Genomic DNA, 18,865 nt, shown 5'->3' with positions numbered 1-18,865 from the left:
CTAAGGATATAATCGGAGAAATCGGCAAATAGGTATATTCGTAGGTATGTGTGTATATATGTGTGTATACAATACATATATATGTAATAAACCCTTCTTTCTCTATATGTAAAATAAATAGAAGGGTTTATTTCAGTACTGTTTATGATAATGAAAAACAGGAAACAACCAGAAGTTTGTCAATAAGAGGCGGGAGTCTTTAATCATAGGACATGCATATAAGGGCAAATAGGAAGTCCTAGATAATAATATAGATTGATATTGACACGGGAAGGTGTCCATGACACGTCACTGAGTTAGAAGAGCAGGTTACAAGGGACACCTGGGTGGCCCAGCTGATTAAGCAGCTTCCTTCGGCTCAGGTCATGATCCTGGGGTCCTGGGATTGAGTCCCACATCGGGCTCCTCGCTCAGTGGGGAGCCTGCTTCTCTCTCTGCCTACCGTTTCCCCTGCTTGTGCTCTCTCTCTCTCTGACAAATAAATAAAATCTTTAAAAAAGAAAAAAAAAAGCATGTTACAAAGTAGTATGTAAAGCGTGATCCCATTTTGGTTTGGACATTTTTTTTTTTTTAAAGATTTTATTTATTTATTTGACAGATAGAGACAGCCAGCGAGAGAGGGAGCACAAGCAGGGGGAGTGGGAGAGGAAGAAGCAGGCTCATAGCGGAGGAGCCTGATGTGGGGCTCGATCCCATAACACCGGGATCACGCCCTGAGCCGAAGGCAGACGCTTAACCGCTGTGCCACCCAGGCGCCCCTGGTTTGGACATTGTTTTAAAAACATATATGCCAAAAGAATTGTGGAAAGATTTACACCAAAATCTTAAAAAGTGTGATTGGATTATGGGTACCTTGTTTTCTCTTTATTTTTCTTTATCCTTTTGAGTCTTTTGCAGTGAGTATTTGCCACCTTTACAATAAGAAAGAAAAGCACAATTTTATTTATGTTATTTTTTTAAGATTTAATTTCTTCATTTGACAGAGAGAGAGCACAAGCAGGGGGAGCGGCAGAGGGAGAGGGAGAAGACGACTCAGGGAGCCTGAGGCAGGGCTCTATCCCAGGATTCTGGGATCATGACGTGAGCTGAAGGCAGACACTTAACCGACTGAACCACCCAGGCGCCCCAAAAGCACGATTTTAAATAGGAAGCAGTAGTGTGTCATTCATACAATTCTCAATTCCAGAATACCTCCTTAGCTTATTATTTTATCACATATGCATTTTAAGGTCATGAAGAAATTCCAAGGCCAGATTATAATGTACATATTGAGCAATCAGGGAGACTCACTCACCAGCTAAGAGATTCAGTCCTGCCCACTTGCTATGTTAAATTTTACAGTAGCAAAATTATAAATTATTGTCTGGTATTCATTCATTAAGCAAATATTTTAGTGCCCATTATGAATAATCATATTGTTCTAAGTGGCGGGGCTGCTTTAGATATACTGAGACTAAGAATATTCAGTTTGTAAGTGTCAGGGGTCTACCGCATCTCTTCTGCACATAAGCTTAATGCTTTACATGCACACATGCTCCACGCAGGAATAACTTACAGCACCAGTCCTGCAACTTCTGTGATAAAAATGGGGTTTTTTTCCCCGAGTATAATTGCTTTGATTTAAATTGTGTAGTTGTGCACAGCAATTCCACAGGATTCCTAAAAACTGAACTAGAGAATGAATAGCTCACTGTCTGCATTATACTCCTAAAGCATAACTAGTGTTTGATGAATTCTGACATTCAAGGTTTGGATTTTTTAGAAGAGTTACTTATTTATTTTATAGAGAGAGCAGGCAGTGGGGAGGGGCAGAGAGAGAGGGAGAGAATCTCAAGCAGACTCCCCATGGAGTGCAGAGCCTGATGCAGGCCTCAGTCCCATGACCACGAGATCACAACCTGAGCCAAAACCAAGAGTCGGATGCTTAACCATCTTTGCCATCTACAGACCCCCAGACATTCGAATTTTTAAAAACTTTTTATGTTGACATTATTTCGGATTTGCAGAAAAGTTATGAGAGAAGTACAAAGAATTCCCATATACCCTTCACCCAGATTTCCCAAATGTTCATATTTTTATTTGCTTTATCCTTTACTCGTGTGTCTGTATTTTACAAAGTGAGAAATATACATTTTATATATAACACATTTTTTTCCTAAAAATCTGGAAGTTGCAGACATGTCCTTTTACGTCTAAATATTTTAGTGTGTATTTCCTAAAACCAAGGACATTCTCTCCTATAATCACGGTATAGTTGTCAAAGTCTGGAAATTAACAGTGGTATATTAGTGTTATCTAACTGATAAGCCTTATTTAGGTTTGACCAGTTGTCCCAGTAATTCTGCTATGGCCAAAGAAAAGTCTGGGTCATCCTCATTCAAATTTTTAAAAACTCCGTACATGAAAATAACATTTCTACATTTAGAGATAGAAAGGACAAACCAGAGCTTACAACTGTCTTAATTGTAGGAAGCCTTTAAAACTCTCCCTTTCCCCCTTCCCATAGCTCTTGGTTGTACCTTGCTTTCGACACTTAGCGCATTGTGGTAAATCTGGGATTATATTTATTTTGTTACTTTTAATTTCTGCCATTATTACTTTAGGCCCCTGCATCTCCTGCAGTGCCTAATCTTGTGCTTTTTTTTCGTCATTGCTAAATGATTATGTATTACATTAAAAAATACACACACACACACACTCTCTCCATTGGACTCCTAAAGCCTGAAGTCTGTAAATAGCATTTGGTTGATGTCTCTACATGTTATTTGACAACTGTGTTCCTGTCTTACCCTAGTTTGTGTACTGCCAAGTCTGTTGTGAGCCCTTCCACAAGTTCTGTTTAGAGGAGAACGAACGCCCCCTGGAGGACCAGCTGGAGAACTGGTGTTGTCGCCGCTGCAAGTTCTGTCATGTTTGTGGAAGGCAGCATCAGGCTACCAAGGTATAAAACGAAGTAACAGAACTGGTTTAGAGTATTACTCACTGTCTCCGCTTCTGCCTTTTGGTTTAGGTTTCTGCGCCTGTATTATTTCTCTGTTGGCATAGTCTGTTGTGACTATTTAATTGGGTATAATTCATTGCCTATTTTTATGGTTTAATTTGGGGAATATAGAAGAAAACATGGCATTCAATAAAATCCCCCCAATAATTCAAATCTATCTGATAAGAATATTCATCACTGAGTGCCTTTGGCAGGACATAAATCCCAATGCTTTCTTTGAGAGTAAAAAAGTTCATGAGAAAATTTAAGCTGTTCTAGTGATGTGCTGTACTTACTTGAGGGTAAATATGAAATGGGTACTAAATAAGAGGTACTTCAAGTGAGTTGATGTGATGCCCCTCTTTTTTCTTTTCTTTTTTTTTTTTGATGTGATACCCACCGTCTTGCTTTTATATTTTCTTTTCCTTCCTTCCTTCCTTCCTTCCTTCCTTCCTTCCTTCCTTCCTTCCTTCCTTCCTTATTTTTTATTAACGTATAGCTGACATACAATATGCTGTTTCAGGTGTACAACTCAGTGACCTTAGCACTTGTGTGCGTGACTCAGTGCTCAGCACGAGAAGCGCGGTCCCCACCTGCCATCCTACATTATTGCAGTCTCATGGACTGTAATCCCTCTGCCGTACTTTTCGTCTCTGTGACTTATTTATTTCATAATTGGCAGCATGTACGTCTTCATCCCCTGCCTTTGTATTCCCTGCAGCAGCTGCTAGAGTGTAATAAGTGCCGAAACAGCTATCACCCTGAGTGCCTGGGACCAAACTACCCCACCAAGCCCACCAAGAAGAAGAAAGTTTGGGTGAGTACCCATATGACGCCGTTGCAGAGAGAACGGTCGTGGAGCTCTTGGGCTCGCACAGCCTGGAACAGGGATCCCCTTGATTGAGGATGTCCCTGTAACTATTTTGTGGTCTCATTACCAGGAAAAGCCATCCCAGGAAAGAGGTCAGCTTGAGAAACGGATTGCATCTGAGGTCTTTTGAAATGAGACAAGATATTATAAATAAGAAACTCCTGCTGAATTTCTTTTCTTTTCCAGATCTGCACCAAGTGTGTTCGCTGCAAGAGCTGTGGATCCACCACTCCAGGCAAAGGGTGGGATGCACAGTGGTCTCACGACTTCTCACTGTGCCATGACTGTGCCAAACTCTTTGCTAAAGGTACTTCCCGAAGGCCAGTTTCGTCGACTTTTAGAAGTTGGGTTTGGTGTTTTGAGGGTGAACTGGACGCTCCAGGGGAATGAAGTAAAAAGTTTTATACGTCTGGTCAAGGATACCACTTAGATCCATTTACTAAGTTCCTGATCTTGCTCTTTCCTTTACACAGAGTATTGCAGCAACTAGAAATGTTCTGCTAGCTTATATGGGAAGAATTAAGGGGACTTTTTGTAATAACTAACCACAAAGAAATGCTCTTAGCTAGTATTTCCAAAGTGAGGTACATAGACATTTGATTGTTTCAGAAATGATTTTAGGTGGTACTGAGTCAAACGTTGTAATTGTTAAACTAGAAGAAAAATTATACCTGATACACTAAACTCATTTTATTGACTTAGGGTAGTAATGACACAAAGTTTACTACTGAACTTATTTAAAGTAATCAAATCAATGTTAAATCTATTAAGTAATGAATAATGGAGGGGGAGTGCTTGGGTGACTCAGTTGGTTGGATAAGCGTCTGCCTTCGGCTCAGGTCATGATCTCAGGGTCCTGGGATTGAGCCCTGCATCGGGCTCCCTGCTCAGTGGAGAGCCTGCTTCTCCCTCTGCCTGTGCCCCTCCCCCTGCTTGTGCTCTCTCGTTCTCTCTGTCAAGTAAATAAAGTCTTTAAAAAAGAAGAAGAAGAATAGAGGGGGTGCGTGGATAAAGCAAATTGATGAAGGCTGTACTTTGTGTTGAATTTTAGGAAGTGCTGCTCTGAGCTCCGACTTACTAAAGCACTAGGAATGAGGAGAAGGTGTACATTAACTGCTTTTTTACTCCCGTATCTTTGCCTCTTTTCTTTGGAATGTGTAGGAGAGAACGTTCTCTCATTCTTTCTGTACTGTGTTCTTTGTAAGCTCTACCTCATGAGTCTTAGTAGAATCTTCTAAGAGGTCAGAAAAATCTGGACACTTTACAGATGTGTGAGCATTGCATAATAGGTCCCCACGGGCATGTGTGAGCAGGTCCAGAAGAGAGTTGGCACATGGAAGTCAGGGCCTGAGAGGCACTACTGAAAAGTGTGCTTTGCTTTCAGGGAACTTCTGCCCTCTCTGTGATAAGTGTTATGACGACGATGACTACGAGAGTAAGATGATGCAGTGTGGGAAGTGTGATCGCTGGGTCCATTCCAAATGTGAGAATCTTTCAGGTACAGAAGGTTGGAGTCTTTTTATTACAGTTTCCTTCTTGCTTGGTACATTTATAGCCCCCAAAGTTACCTGTAAACGTAAAATCATGGCTGTGTTGTTGCTTGAAGTCTTCTGAAATTTCCATTTCCGGTCCCTAGAATAAGCACCTTCGTGTCAGATTGTGCTCATTTATCGTGAACGTATCCCTTTAAAATATTTATTTGCTGTTTTTTGTGGGTACCTTAACCTGTTGATTCTCAGTAACCAAATCCTGGGCTAGCGTCCGTAGTGTCCCTTCAGAGATCAATGTGTGTTGGGTTCCTAGGGGACATTAGAGTCTTGCTTCTGTCCCCAGGGTACAGCTTGGTATTAAGTTCAGGGGAGTAGTGTCCTCCTCTCCCACTCTGCCGCTCTTCGGAGCACCTCAGCATGGTGGGGTTTTGTTTTTCTAGATGAGATGTATGAGATTCTGTCTAATCTGCCGGAGAGCGTGGCCTACACCTGCGTGAACTGCACTGAGCGGCACCCTGCAGAGTGGCGGCTGGCCCTGGAGAAGGAGCTGCAGAGCTCCCTGAAGCAGGTTCTGACAGCTCTGCTCAACTCTCGGACCACCAGCCACTTGCTTCGCTACCGACAGGTGGGCTCTGAGAGTTTGTGCTCAGGTGGGCTTTACCCAGCGAGGGAATGTTCGTTTGCTCCATTCTTCATTTAGTTTTGAGGAGTTACTTGCTTCGGCTTTCAACCATTAAGAAAATCTTGAGGACCAAGAGTAGGACCTTCTTTGGGGACTTTCTTTGCTGTTATGATAAGAAATGTGGACTTTATACTCTGAGGGCTCTGGGGGGCAGCAGTGAAAGGCTTCACCCAAGAGTAACCCGATCAGAGTTGCTTTTTAGGGAAAAAAAAAAAAAAGATTCTGCCTCGAGACAGAGGAAGGAGTGGAGAGGACGGAGGCTAGAGGCAGGAATGGTGATTAAGAGGCAGTCGGAGTAATCTGGGTGAGAGGGAGCGTGGTGGCCTGAGGTGGCAGTCATGTGGCTGTCACTCTGGGAAATCCCTAGGGCTCAGGGCACAATGTGTAAACCACTACTTTTTGTCCACTGAAGTTGCGAACTGTTCTTCTGTGGAGCTGTCATTGGAAACACAAGGTAAAGTGTTGGAAGAACCACACAGATAACTCTAACTCAGAGCTAGGCTGCTGCTTTAGCTCCTCAGAGCTCCATTTTTTGAATAGGACAATTTGCTATTTCTGTCTCCCTCAGGAGGAACTGGACAGTCTCTGTGTCTTCAGACTCCGTTTGGAAGTTATCAAGCCAAGCTCCTAAGTTCATCTCCTCAAACTATTAGAGAACCAGCTCATTCTAACTTTCTTTTTCTATTTATTTAAGAAATCTCTGATTATTTTTATATTCTTTAGGTTTTATAATATGAATCATTCAGTATCATCTTTATTAATTTTAATAGAATTTGCACAGATGCCTCGTTTTCAGTGTTAAATAAAAGAAACCTATCTTTCCTGGCAACAGGCTGCCAAGCCTCCAGACTTAAATCCCGAGACAGAGGAGAGTATACCTTCCCGCAGCTCCCCAGAAGGACCTGACCCACCAGTGCTTACTGAGGTCAGCAAACAGGAAGATCAGCAGCCCTTAGATCTGGAAGGAGTCAAGAGGAAGATGGACCAAGGGAACTACACATCTGTGGTATGTTTCTGCCTCAAACTACCAACATTTCAAATGCCAGTTTAGCTCCTTTGGGTCTTTGGGGGACGAGGCTGGGAGTAAGCACCAAGAGATGGTTTGTATTATATTTAGAAATGTCGGGTGGATTTAAATACCTAAAAATACATGAGTTCTTTTAGCTCTGTGTTTCAGAAGATGGGAAGGTAGTGTCTCAAAATAGTTTTTTTAATTTGGCTGTCTTCTGAGTTCTCTGAAAATTATTTTTTTATTAAAACTGTTTATGGAGGAGCGCCTGGGTGGCTCAGTCGATTAAGTGTCTGCCTTCTGCTTGGGTCATGATCCCAGGGTCCTGGGATCAAGCCCCACGTCGGGTTCCCTGCTCAGCGGGGAGTCTGCTCCTCCCTCTGCTCCCCTGCTGCTGCTCCCTCTCTATCTCAAATAAATAAATAAAAATCTTTAAAAAAGCTGTTTATGGAAAAATGCTAATGTGAAGTTACTTGGTTTGCCCCTCTTGAAATCGCGTCCAAATAATGTGTCTTTCTCTGTGGGATATTCATTTATAGAGAGATGTCTTCAAGTTACGGTTTTAAGAATGTATGGGAATGATCATCTGTTATCTTGTGGTCCGTATTTGCTATTCAGTTGTTTATTTTAACCTAAATAAAAAATTATGACCCTCTTTGGGTAACTTACCGTGATATAGCCAGTTTATTTGGATTCTTGCCTTATTAGCCTGGCTTCCCTTGACTGCCACAAGTTAATTGTGAACTGATTTCCAGAGGTCTCCGCTAAAGAGAAATTACACTGCATTAAAATAGGGTGTCCATTTTCTGTTGGATCTCTGGGCTGCATGATTTAGGAGGGAAGAGGAAGTGGTTTTGAGAGCATACTGTTTTATGAATAATTAATACTTCGTTTTTGTATACAGTTGGAGTTCAGTGATGATATCGTGAAGATCATTCAAGCAGCCATTAATTCAGATGGAGGGCAGCCAGAGATCAAAAAAGCCAACAGCATGGTCAAGTCCTTCTTTATTCGGGTGAATGATATTAATAGTTCGTGTTTTTAATGCTTATCTATGGGTAATTACTCCATGAACAGAACGGATTTGTTCTCTTCTCCGTTTTGTTTTGCTATGTGTATAAAACATCTCTTGATTTAACTCATTCCTCTGATTCTTTGGGAGGAAGTTGGTGAGGTCACCAGAGTAGATGGATCTTTCTCTTAGTGCCCTGAAATCATCCTCGTATTGACAGAGAAGCTGGTGTGAAGTTGTTTTTTATGTGGTTTCCAAATCAATGTTCACCTGCTTACATTTTGTTTGTTTGTTTGTTTTTCTGTTAGCAAATGGAACGTGTTTTTCCATGGTTCAGTGTCAAAAAGTCTAGGTTTTGGGAGCCAAATAAAGTATCGAGCAAGTAAGTAAATTCAGTATTACTTTTTTTTTTTCCACCTCATCAGCTAGAAATCTGAGAGTTCTTATATTTCTAGATTAAGGTTTCTTTAGACTAGATTTTAAGATTAAAAATTAATCAGTTGAAATGCCTTTACAGAAATGCTGATTTAGAGATAATACTTAATGTTTATTATAGTCTATTGCTGCCCTTTTTTTCTTTATATATTATGTTTTCTGCAACTTGGCTTAACTTGGGGCATATGTATAATACACGTGCTTATACACGTAGGTCAGTATTTGGACTTGTTATAATTGGGTTCTGTGTTACTCAGTTCAGATTGTGGTCTCTATTACTCTTGATTCTCCATATTTAACCTTAAGTTTTTATTCCAGTAAATCCTTTTGATTCTTTGGGAAAGTTATCACTTGCTTCTGGAAGTTTAACCAAGAGTCATATGTCGAGAATCTGTATATTTTTAAATAATAAAGTCCTATATATTTAGGCAGTTTTCAGATTCTGTGGCTTGTCCTTATATTTTGTGAATGGCTCATGCATGGGGCCGTGACCTGATGATATCAATAATTTGATGATTTTGTATAGTTCCAGGAATATTAGGACTTCAATAAATGCTTGTTGAATCAATTATTTTCAGCAGTGGGATGTTACCAAACGCAGTGCTTCCACCTTCACTTGACCATAATTATGCTCAGTGGCAGGAGCGAGAGGAAAACAGCCACACTGAGCAGCCTCCTCTAATGAAGAAAATCATTCCAGCTCCCAAAGCTAAAGGGCCTGGAGAACCAGACTCTCCAACCCCTCTCCATCCTCCTACGCCACCAATTTTGAGTAAGGCACCTAATGAGTCATTATCCATTTCTCTCTAGATGCAAATGATTAACTTCGTGAACCTAAATTTAATATACTTGCATATTGGAAGGAAATTTTCAGGTCATCCTTTAATGTAATAAAATCATTATTTTGGCTTAGCTTGGCCTGGTAACAAGAAACCGATATAAATACTCTAACAGATGGCGAGATGGCATAACTTTGAACACTTTCAAAAAGTGTTCATTTTATAAGCCACAGGCTATTTAAGCCGAATTGGTTTTTTTTTTTCTTCCTGGAAATCAGACCTAGTATTGCCACTTTTAACTGGATGTCTTTTGGGTCCCAAGGTACTGACAGGAGTCGAGAAGATAGTCCAGAACTGAACCCACCCCCAGGCGTAGAAGATAACAGACAGTGTGCATTGTGTTTGACGTATGGTGACGACAGCGCTAATGTAAGTACTTCAGCGGATGAGCAGACGCTCGTGTGAACTGTCGGTCCTTTGTGTCTAAATGCAATGACTGGGTGCCACCTAGCTATGGCACTTGGGGGTTTCTTTCTATAACTGATTTAGTTGATTTAAAAGATGATTTGCCTTGGGGCACCTGGGTGGCTCAGTCGGTTAAGCGACCGACTCTTGATCTCAGCTCAGGTCTTGATCTCTGGGTGGTGAGTTCAAGCCTCACACTGGGCTCCATACTGCTTAAAAAAAAAAAAAAAGATGATTTGCCTTAAATTAACCTGTTGATGTCTAGTGATTTCTACAGGAAATTTCTCAAAAAGATTTTAGGGAAGTCAATAAAATACATAAGTTGTATATTAAAGGCTTGTGTTTAATATAGGAGGGCAGAATGGTTCTGGCAGGCTGCCTGAATTCATTTCTGTGCTCCGCTGCCTACTTGTTGACCTTGGCAAGGAGCTTAACCTCTCTGACTCTCAGTTTCATCTCTAAAATGAGGATACTTAACCTCAGAATGATTATGAGGATTAGAGGAAATAATGTTTATAAAGCTTGATTTAGTGCTTGGCACATAGTAAGGTTACAATAAAAAAGGTTTTTTAATGCAAGCTGAGAGGACTGGCTTTGAAATATGGTTTTAAAGAAATCAGTGCACACTTTAATAAACTATTTTCCGTCTATGGATTCTAGAAAGGTGAGACGTGGAAACAGAAAAACATTGAGAAATGAATTTTGATTTTTGTGTGCATCCCCCAGTTAAAGAATTATTATTGATGTTATCTTGTCTGAGGTAAAGCTAATGCCAAGGAAAACCTGCTTTGACATTATATTCTTTAAAGATAAAAGAAATCTCTTGATTTCATAGGATGCTGGCCGTTTGCTTTACATTGGCCAAAATGAGTGGACACATGTAAATTGCGCTTTGTGGTCAGCAGAAGTGTTTGAAGACGATGATGGATCACTAAAGAATGTGCACATGGCTGTGATCAGGGGCAAGCAGCTGGTAAGACCTTGTGTAAATGTTACGGAAAAGATTTCCCCTCAGGTTCCAGATGTTCTCTCGGTGGCTTCATGCTACTTCATTGAAGTTTCCACGGCGCCTTCAGAACAGTTAGCCAGCAACAAACACTGGTGTGTCCTGTAGGCAGATTGCTGCTCGGACCCCTGGGGAAAGCAAAGGAAATAGAAGACAACGTATTATCTAGTTTGGGAGATAATTTGAATGTGCAAGAAAGGTGTTAATTTATTAAGCGATTTAGACAAAATGATCTCAGAGGTCTCAGTTGAATCACCACTCTATGTATGGTTCCATAGGAAAAACCCACATAAATACATGAAGAGGGGCTGTGGAAATGATCAGTAGAAGCTGAGAGTAGTCAGAAAAGGCCATGAAGGAGTAACATTTTAAAAGCTATATTTTGAAGAAGGGGAGAAGATGAAGAATTATCAGAAAGAAAGAGAAACAAACAAACAGCCCATGTAAATTCTGTGGAGAGCACAAACAAAAAGTCTTTTGTGGAGAGAGGAGCCCAGACTGTGACCGTGACAGAGGAGCGTGGTGACATGCAGGCTAGTTGAAGGAAATCTTTGAATCGTGTGATAAATTTAAGTCTAGTAATTAGAGAACCCTTCTGTTTCTGACTGGTATAATCTTTCTAGAACTGAGTTCTTTTGGATATACTAGCTTTCTAGTAAGATGTTTTTAGTCTTTGAAGTTTCAATCTTCGATAAATTAACCGTGCATCCTAGAAACAAAACTATGTTTTGGTTTAAGTTCTAAATCAAAGTGTAATATTTAAGTTTAATAGTTACAGGGCCCCAGGGACGATGGGAGAGAGAGGATCTGTAGAGGGGGCTTTAGGGTTCCTCTCAGTTCTCTGTAATTTGGCTGATTACCATTAAAAAAAATGACTTGCAGAAAACCCGGAATGGTAATTCTATAGAGGAGAAAGAAAATGGCTTAAAACATCTGAAAGTCTGACTTAGGCCTCTATTCTCTCTGGGTGGTTAGAGATGTGAGTTCTGCCAAAAGCCAGGAGCCACTGTGGGTTGCTGCCTAACATCCTGCACCAGCAACTATCACTTCATGTGTTCTCGCGCCAAGAACTGTGTCTTTCTGGATGATAAGAAAGTGTATTGCCAACGACATCGGGATCTGATCAAAGGCGAGGTGAGAGCTTCCGTTGCTTTTCCAAGTCTATAGGAGTTCGGGGAAAAGAGGCTGAAAACAAGGTGGTAAGCTTTGTTTTACCTTCTACTGTGTGTTCCTAGAATCACCTTCTTAGAAACACAGCAGTCCTCCTGTGAAACAGCAGGGTGATTTTGAGATATCCTCCGTACTTGCCCTCCAAGAGAGTCAGTATCACACGTATAATGTGTGAAGGGATAGCCTGTTAACAGCTGGGTTTTCGTTTCAGGTGGTTCCTGAGAATGGATTTGAAGTTTTCAGAAGAGTGTTTGTGGACTTTGAAGGAATCAGCTTGAGAAGAAAGTTTCTCAATGGCTTGGAACCAGAAAATATCCACATGATGATTGGTATGGCATGGGCCTCTGTTGTGGGGGAAGGCTCGATGTATCACTGGGGGACTTCCTGGTCTTTGGGTGTAAAGTGAGCCTTCTCATTACCTCCTCTAATCAGTTTTTCTTTCCTCGGTCAGGCTCCATGACAATTGACTGCTTAGGAATTCTGAATGATCTCTCTGACTGTGAAGATAAGCTTTTTCCTATTGGATATCAGTAAGTAGCATGGCAGAGCCAAGACACCAGCCCCCACAGCTTGAGCACCCCGAACAATGAGCAGTCGTTGAATGGAGAGCCATACTTGTTAGCTACTTTTAATCGCTACCAAAAATTAACTACTTTTTTTGCTACTTTTTATAGATTGGGACTAAAGTATCCTTTTATGTCCACTAAATCCAGTTATAAAAGGGAAGTATTATTGGCATACTTTCAGAATCCTTTCCAAATAAAACCTAAATTTAAAAAAACAACAACAACACAAGGTCAGTCTCTTAAGATTCCTGTGAGTTCCATCTGTCTGGATTTGAAAGTCCAGATTGTCGCAGTGGATCAAACACCTCATGCCTCTGTCCTCAATCTAAAAATATAACCCCCACAATAATAATCATATTGTCCAGTGAACACTTATCATCTTTCCTATGTGAAGCAAATGGCTTAAACTTTTAGCAGGCTGACAGTATAAATTTAAAACTCCCTTTCTGTCTCTCCCATTTTGGAGTTTCATTTTGCTATCTATACTCCCAATTTTTTCTGCATTCCAAATCTGGCAACATGGTCTGTACATTTAGCTGGCAGCTCTTTGTGTAAACCAGGCTCCATCAGCATCCAGCGGATTTGAAGCCGTTACACTTCCCTTGTCTTGTGGGGTTTCTCTCCCAAAGGGGACACTTCAGGTTTGCTCTTTCCTCTTTGCGTACAGCAGGCAGGAGTCCCTTCCTGAAGGCCAATAACTCTTTCTTACAGTAGATGTTAGTATTTTCCTTCCTATGCATTTTAGGATATTTTACTATTTTTGTCTCCTGCTTACAGTACAATAAAAAAAGATTCGAAGCTATTTTCTGAGAGGCTAGGAAAAGCCAAGAACTTCAAAAAGCTTGGAACACCCTAGCCGGGGGATCTATAATAAGAATCCGTGAAGTAAAGCTAAATTCTGTAAATCCAGGAGACCAGGGAACCTAGGATGAGAAGAGGTTTTGGCAAACGTTGGTCTCTGCTTCTGTACTCTCACTCACGGGGATCTGTGTGGATCTGTTTGCCAGGTGTTCCAGGGTTTACTGGAGCACCACAGACGCTCGCAAGCGCTGTGTGTATACGTGCAAGATAGTAGAATGCCGTCCTCCAGTCGTCGAGCCGGATATCAACAGCACTGTCGAGCACGACGAGAACAGGACCATCGCTCACAGTCCCACATCTTTTGCAGGTGAGTTTTAGTCAAGGTGGGACTCGAATTCGATTCGGGGAGTACTGTGACCAAAGGCGGGGAAAGTCGTCTCTCTAGAAGGCCTCATTTGTTTCTGTTTTGATCTTTACCTAATAGCTTGCTTTGTATTGGTTCGTTTGGAATTTTAATTGGATCTTTTTTCGTAAGAGTTTTTCTTTCCTGCCACAGAAATTTCATCTAAAGAAAGTCAAAACACAGCTGAAATTGTAAGTCCTCCCTCACCAGAGCGACCTCATTCGCAAACCTCCGGCTCCTGTTTTTATCATGTCATCTCAAAGGTCCCTAGGATTCGAACACCTAGTTATTCTCCAACACAGAGATCCCCTGGCTGTCGGCCGTTGCCTTCTGCAGGTAAAGGACCTACCTCATTGACTAACTTGACCCAAAAAGGTCAGCTCAGAGGTGAGCTTGTGATTCTTTCAGGCCACTCTACCTTAGTGGCTTTTGCTCATTGAAAATCTTGATCTGTAGTTTTCAGTTAGAAGCCATTGCCAAGTCATTGAAAGCAGTGGCCACCACACACATTCATTCCCTCTGTAATAGACTTTATTACTTTTTCTCTCTTGTTCAGGAAGTCCTACTCCAACCACTCATGAAATAGTCACAGTGGGTGATCCTTTACTCTCTTCTGGACTCCGAAGCATTGGCTCGAGGCGTCACAGCACTTCTTCCTTGTCACCCCAGCGGTCTAAACTCCGGATAATGTCTCCAATGAGAACTGGGGGTACTTACTCCAGGAATAGTGTTTCCTCAGTCTCCACCATCGGGACTGCCACAGATCTTGAGTCAAGTGCCAAAGCAGTTGATCATGTCTTAGGACCACTGAATTCAAATACTAATTTAGGGCAAAACACTCCCACCTCTTCGAATTTGCAAAGGACGGTGGTTACTATGGGCGCTAAAACCAGTCACTTGGATGGGTCTTCCTCCTCCGACATGAAGCATTCTAGCGCTTCCGACTTGGCATCCAAGAGCTCCTCTTTGAAGGGAGAGAAGACCAAAGTGCCAAGTTCCAAGAGTTCGGAGGGACCTGCACATACCGTGACTTATCCCGGCCTTCCCAAACTGGCCCCACAGGTTCCTAATACAGCGCCTGTAGAATTAAATGCTAGCAAGATCGGCGCTTTTGCTGAACTCTCTTCAGGGCCCTTTTCTTCTAAAGAGGCCCTCTCCTTCCCCCCACTCCATCTGAGAGGGCAGAGGAATGAGCGGGACCAACACTCAGATTCTAACCAAGCGGTAAACCCCCCTCCCGATGAAGACGCGGGAGTCAAAACCTTGAAACTATCTGGAGTGAGCAACAGATCATCCATCATCAATGAACACGTGGGATCTAGTTCCAGAGACCGGCGGCAGAAAGGAAAAAAGTCTTGTAAAGAAACTTTCAAAGAAAAACATTCCAGTAAATCTTTTTTGGAGCCTGGTCAGGTGACAACTGGTGAGGAAGGAAACCTAAAGCCGGAGTTTGTGGGTGAGGTTTTGACTCCCGAGTTTATGGGGCAACGACCATGTAATAACGTTTCTTCTGATAAGATTGGAGACAAAGTCCTTTCTATTCCAGGAGTCCCCAAAGCTCCATCCATGCAAGTAGAAGGATCTGCTAAGGAATTACAGACACCCCGGAAACGCACGGTCAAAGTAACACTGACCCCCCTCAAAATGGAAAGCGAGGGCCAGTCCAAGAATACCCTGAAAGAAGGTAGCCCTGTGTCCCCTTTGCAAATAGAGTCAGCATCTCCCACAGAACCAGTTGCAGCCTCTGAAAGTCCAGGAGATGGTCCAGTGGCCCAGCCAAGCCCCAATAATACCTCATCCCAGGATCCTCAGAGTAACAACTATCAGAATCTTCCGGTACAGGACAGAAACCTGATGCTTCCGGATGGTCCCAAACCTCAGGAGGATGGCTCTTTCAAGAGGAGATATCCCCGTCGCAGTGCCCGGGCGCGCTCTAACATGTTCTTCGGGCTCACCCCGCTCTATGGAGTAAGGTCCTACGGTGAAGAAGACATTCCATTCTACAGCAGCTCCACTGGGAAGAAACGGGGCAAGAGATCAGCCGAAGGACAGGTGGATGGGGCCGACGACCTGAGCACCTCCGACGAAGATGACCTGTACTACTACAATTTCACCAGAACAGTCATCTCCTCAGGTGGAGACGAGCGGCTGGCATCCCATAATTTATTTCGGGAGGAGGAGCAGTGTGACCTTCCCAAAATCTCACAGTTGGATGGCGTCGATGACGGCACGGAGAGCGATACTAGCGTCACAGCCACAACAAGGAAAAGCAGCCAGATTCCAAAAAGAAATGGGAAAGAAAACGGAACAGAGAACTTAAAGATGGAGCGGCCCGAAGATGCCGGTGAGAAAGAACATGTCATTAAGAGTTCCGTTGGCCACAAAAATGAGCCAAAGATGGATAACTGCCACTCCGTAAGCAGAGTTAAAGCCCAGGGACAGGATTCCTTGGAAGCTCAGCTCAGCTCTTTGGAGTCAAGCCGCAGAGTCCACACGAGCACCCCGTCGGACAAGAACCTGCTGGACACCTACAATGCCGAGCTCCTGAAGTCGGACTCGGATAACAACAACAGCGACGACTGTGGGAATATCCTGCCCTCGGACATCATGGACTTTGTACTGAAGAATACTCCCTCTATGCAGGCCTTGGGCGAGAGCCCGGAGTCCTCGTCGTCGGAACTCCTGAATCTGGGTGAGGGTTTGGGTCTTGACAGTAATCGGGAAAAGGACATGGGTCTCTTCGAGGTCTTTTCTCAGCAGTTGCCGACAGCAGAACCCGTGGACAGTAGTGTCTCCTCGTCTATCTCGGCAGAGGAGCAGTTTGAGCTGCCTCTAGAGCTACCGTCCGACCTGTCTGTGCTGACCACCCGGAGCCCCACTGTCCCTAGCCAGAATCCCAGTAGACTGGCTGTAATCTCCGACTCGGGAGAGAAGAGAGTAACCATCACGGAGAAGTCTGTGGCCTCCTCTGAAGGCGACTCGGCACTGCTGAGTCCAGGAGTGGATCCCACCCCCGAGGGCCACATGACTCCCGATCATTTTATCCAAGGACACATGGACGCAGACCACATCTCCAGCCCTCCTTGTGGTTCAGTGGAGCAAGGTCATGGCAACAATCAGGATTTAACTAGAAACAGTAGCACCCCCGGCCTCCAGGTACCTGTTTCCCCTACTGTTCCTATCCAGAACCAGAAATATGTGCCCAATTCTACTGAGAGTCCTGGCCCATCTCAGATTTCTAATGCAGCTGTCCAGACCACTCCACCCCACCTGAAACCAGCCACTGAGAAACTCATTGTGGTTAACCAGAACATGCAGCCACTTTATGTTCTCCAAACTCTTCCAAATGGAGTGACCCAAAAAATCCAGTTGACCTCTTCTGTTAGTTCTACACCCAATGTGATGGAGACAAATACTTCAGTATTGGGGCCCATGGGAAGTGGTCTCACCCTAGCCACGGGACTAAATCCAAGCTTGCCAACTTCTCCATCTCTGTTCCCTCCTGCTAGCAAAGGATTGCTCCCCATGCCTCATCACCAGCACTTACATTCCTTCCCTGCAGCTGCTCAAAGTAGTTTCCCACCCAACATCAGCAGTCCTCCTTCAGGCCTACTTATTGGGGTTCAGCCTCCTCCAGATCCCCAACTTTTGGTTTCAGAAGCCAGCCAGAGGACAGACCTCAGTTCCACAGTAGCCACTCCATCCTCTGGACTCAAGAAAAGACCCATATCTCGTCTACAGACCCGAAAGAATAAAAAACTTGCTCCCTCTAGCACCCCTTCAACCATTGCCCCTTCCGATGTGGTCTCTAACATGACCCTGATTAACTTCACACCCTCCCAGCTGCCAAACCATCCCAATCTGTTAGATCTGGGGTCACTTAATACTTCATCTCACCGAACTGTCCCCAACATCATAAAAAGGTCTAAATCTGGCATCATGTATTTTGAACAGGCACCCCTGTTACCACAGAGTGTGGGCGGCACAGCTGCCGCGGCGGCGGGCACATCAACAATGAGCCAGGACACTGGCCACCTCACCGCGGGGCCTGTGTCTGGCCTGGCATCCGGCTCCTCCGTCTTGAATGTTGTATCCATGCAAACCACAACAACCCCTACAAGTAGCGCGTCCGTTCCGGGACATGTTGCGTTAACCAACCCCCGGTTGCTCGGTACCCCGGATATTGGCTCAATAAGCAACCTTTTAATCAAAGCTAGCCAGCAGAGCCTGGGGATGCAGGACCAGCCCGTGGCTTTACCCCCAAGTTCAGCAATGTTTCCACAGCTGGGGACATCACAGGCTCCGGCTGCTACAATGACAGCGGCGTCTAGCATCTGTGTGCTCCCCTCTGCACAGACTGCGGGCATAACAGCTGCTTCACCTTCTGGAGAAGCAGAAGAGCACTATCAGCTTCAGCACGTGAACCAGCTCCTTGCCAGCAAAACTGGGATTCTCCCTTCCCAGCGTGAACTTGATTCTGCTCCAGGGACCCAGGGATCCAACTTCACCCAGACGGTAGATGCTCCTAGTAGCATGGGGCTAGAGCAGAATAAGGCTTTATCCTCAGCTATGCAAGCCGGCTCGGCCTCTCCCGGGGGCTCGCCGTCGTCTGGACAGCAGTCCGCAAGCCCCTCGGTGCCGGCTCCCACTAAACCCAAACCAAAAATCAAACGGTTTCAGCTGCCTTTGGACAAAGGGAACGGCAAGAAGCACAAAGCTTCCCATTTGCGGACCAGTTCTGAAGCACACATTCCAGACCAAGAAGCCAACACGACACCCCTGACTTCAGTCACAGGGTGAGAGATCCAAATACGAGCTGCGCTGGGTAGGGTGGGGTTGTTTTTGTTCTGGACGAGAGGCTGTTGAAGTGGCAGCTTCCTGGGAAGGAGGACACTCTTCTGTCCACATTGCATTACTCGGGGGAGTTCTGGGTTTTGACTTTGATTTTTCTTTTTTTTTCCCCCACAGTGGTGATTTATAGAGCAAAATTTAGTTCCATCCGTGGGCAGTTTGTCTCTTGGATAGAACCACATCTCTAATTACTCTTTGCTCTGATTTTTCTTTTCTTTTTTTTTTTTTTAATGCAGGGTGGGGTGGGGCAGAGGGACAGAGAGAATCCCAAGCAGGCTCCATGCCCTGAGTGGAGCCCAGCGTGGGGCTCAGTCTCACAACCCTGAGATCATGACGTGAGTCGAA

At 43.8% G+C, this 18,865-nt stretch overlaps 1 protein-coding gene across 2 annotated transcripts in view; it reads left to right on the top strand.

Annotated features, from left to right (window-relative positions):
- The window catches only part of KMT2A (lysine methyltransferase 2A), a 79,887-nt gene that overhangs the window by 40,411 nt on the left and 20,611 nt on the right, over positions 1–18,865 (top strand). The window contains exons 11-27 of one of the 2 annotated variants that reach the window (XM_040631170.1): positions 2,795–2,941; positions 3,702–3,797; positions 4,038–4,158; positions 5,236–5,349; positions 5,782–5,966; positions 6,856–7,029; positions 7,937–8,047; positions 8,353–8,426; positions 9,058–9,251; positions 9,581–9,687; positions 10,559–10,696; positions 11,705–11,863; positions 12,111–12,228; positions 12,351–12,429; positions 13,473–13,633; positions 13,823–14,005; positions 14,226–18,465. In XM_040631170.1, coding sequence (XP_040487104.1) covers positions 2,795–2,941; positions 3,702–3,797; positions 4,038–4,158; positions 5,236–5,349; positions 5,782–5,966; positions 6,856–7,029; positions 7,937–8,047; positions 8,353–8,426; positions 9,058–9,251; positions 9,581–9,687; positions 10,559–10,696; positions 11,705–11,863; positions 12,111–12,228; positions 12,351–12,429; positions 13,473–13,633; positions 13,823–14,005; positions 14,226–18,465 — 6,401 coding nt within the window. Of the gene's footprint in view, positions 1–2,794; positions 2,942–3,701; positions 3,798–4,037; positions 4,159–5,235; positions 5,359–5,781; positions 5,967–6,855; positions 7,030–7,936; positions 8,048–8,352; positions 8,427–9,057; positions 9,252–9,580; positions 9,688–10,558; positions 10,697–11,704; positions 11,864–12,110; positions 12,229–12,350; positions 12,430–13,472; positions 13,634–13,822; positions 14,006–14,225; positions 18,466–18,865 lie in introns of both variants that reach the window. The other variant, XM_040631169.1, reaches the window with a different exon arrangement.

This window comes from Ursus maritimus, unplaced genomic scaffold (genome assembly GCF_017311325.1).
Source record: "Ursus maritimus isolate PB19 unplaced genomic scaffold, ASM1731132v1 scaffold_16, whole genome shotgun sequence".
Taxonomy (NCBI): domain Eukaryota; kingdom Metazoa; phylum Chordata; class Mammalia; order Carnivora; family Ursidae; genus Ursus; species Ursus maritimus.
This window is presented reverse-complemented; position numbering and strand designations above follow the sequence as displayed.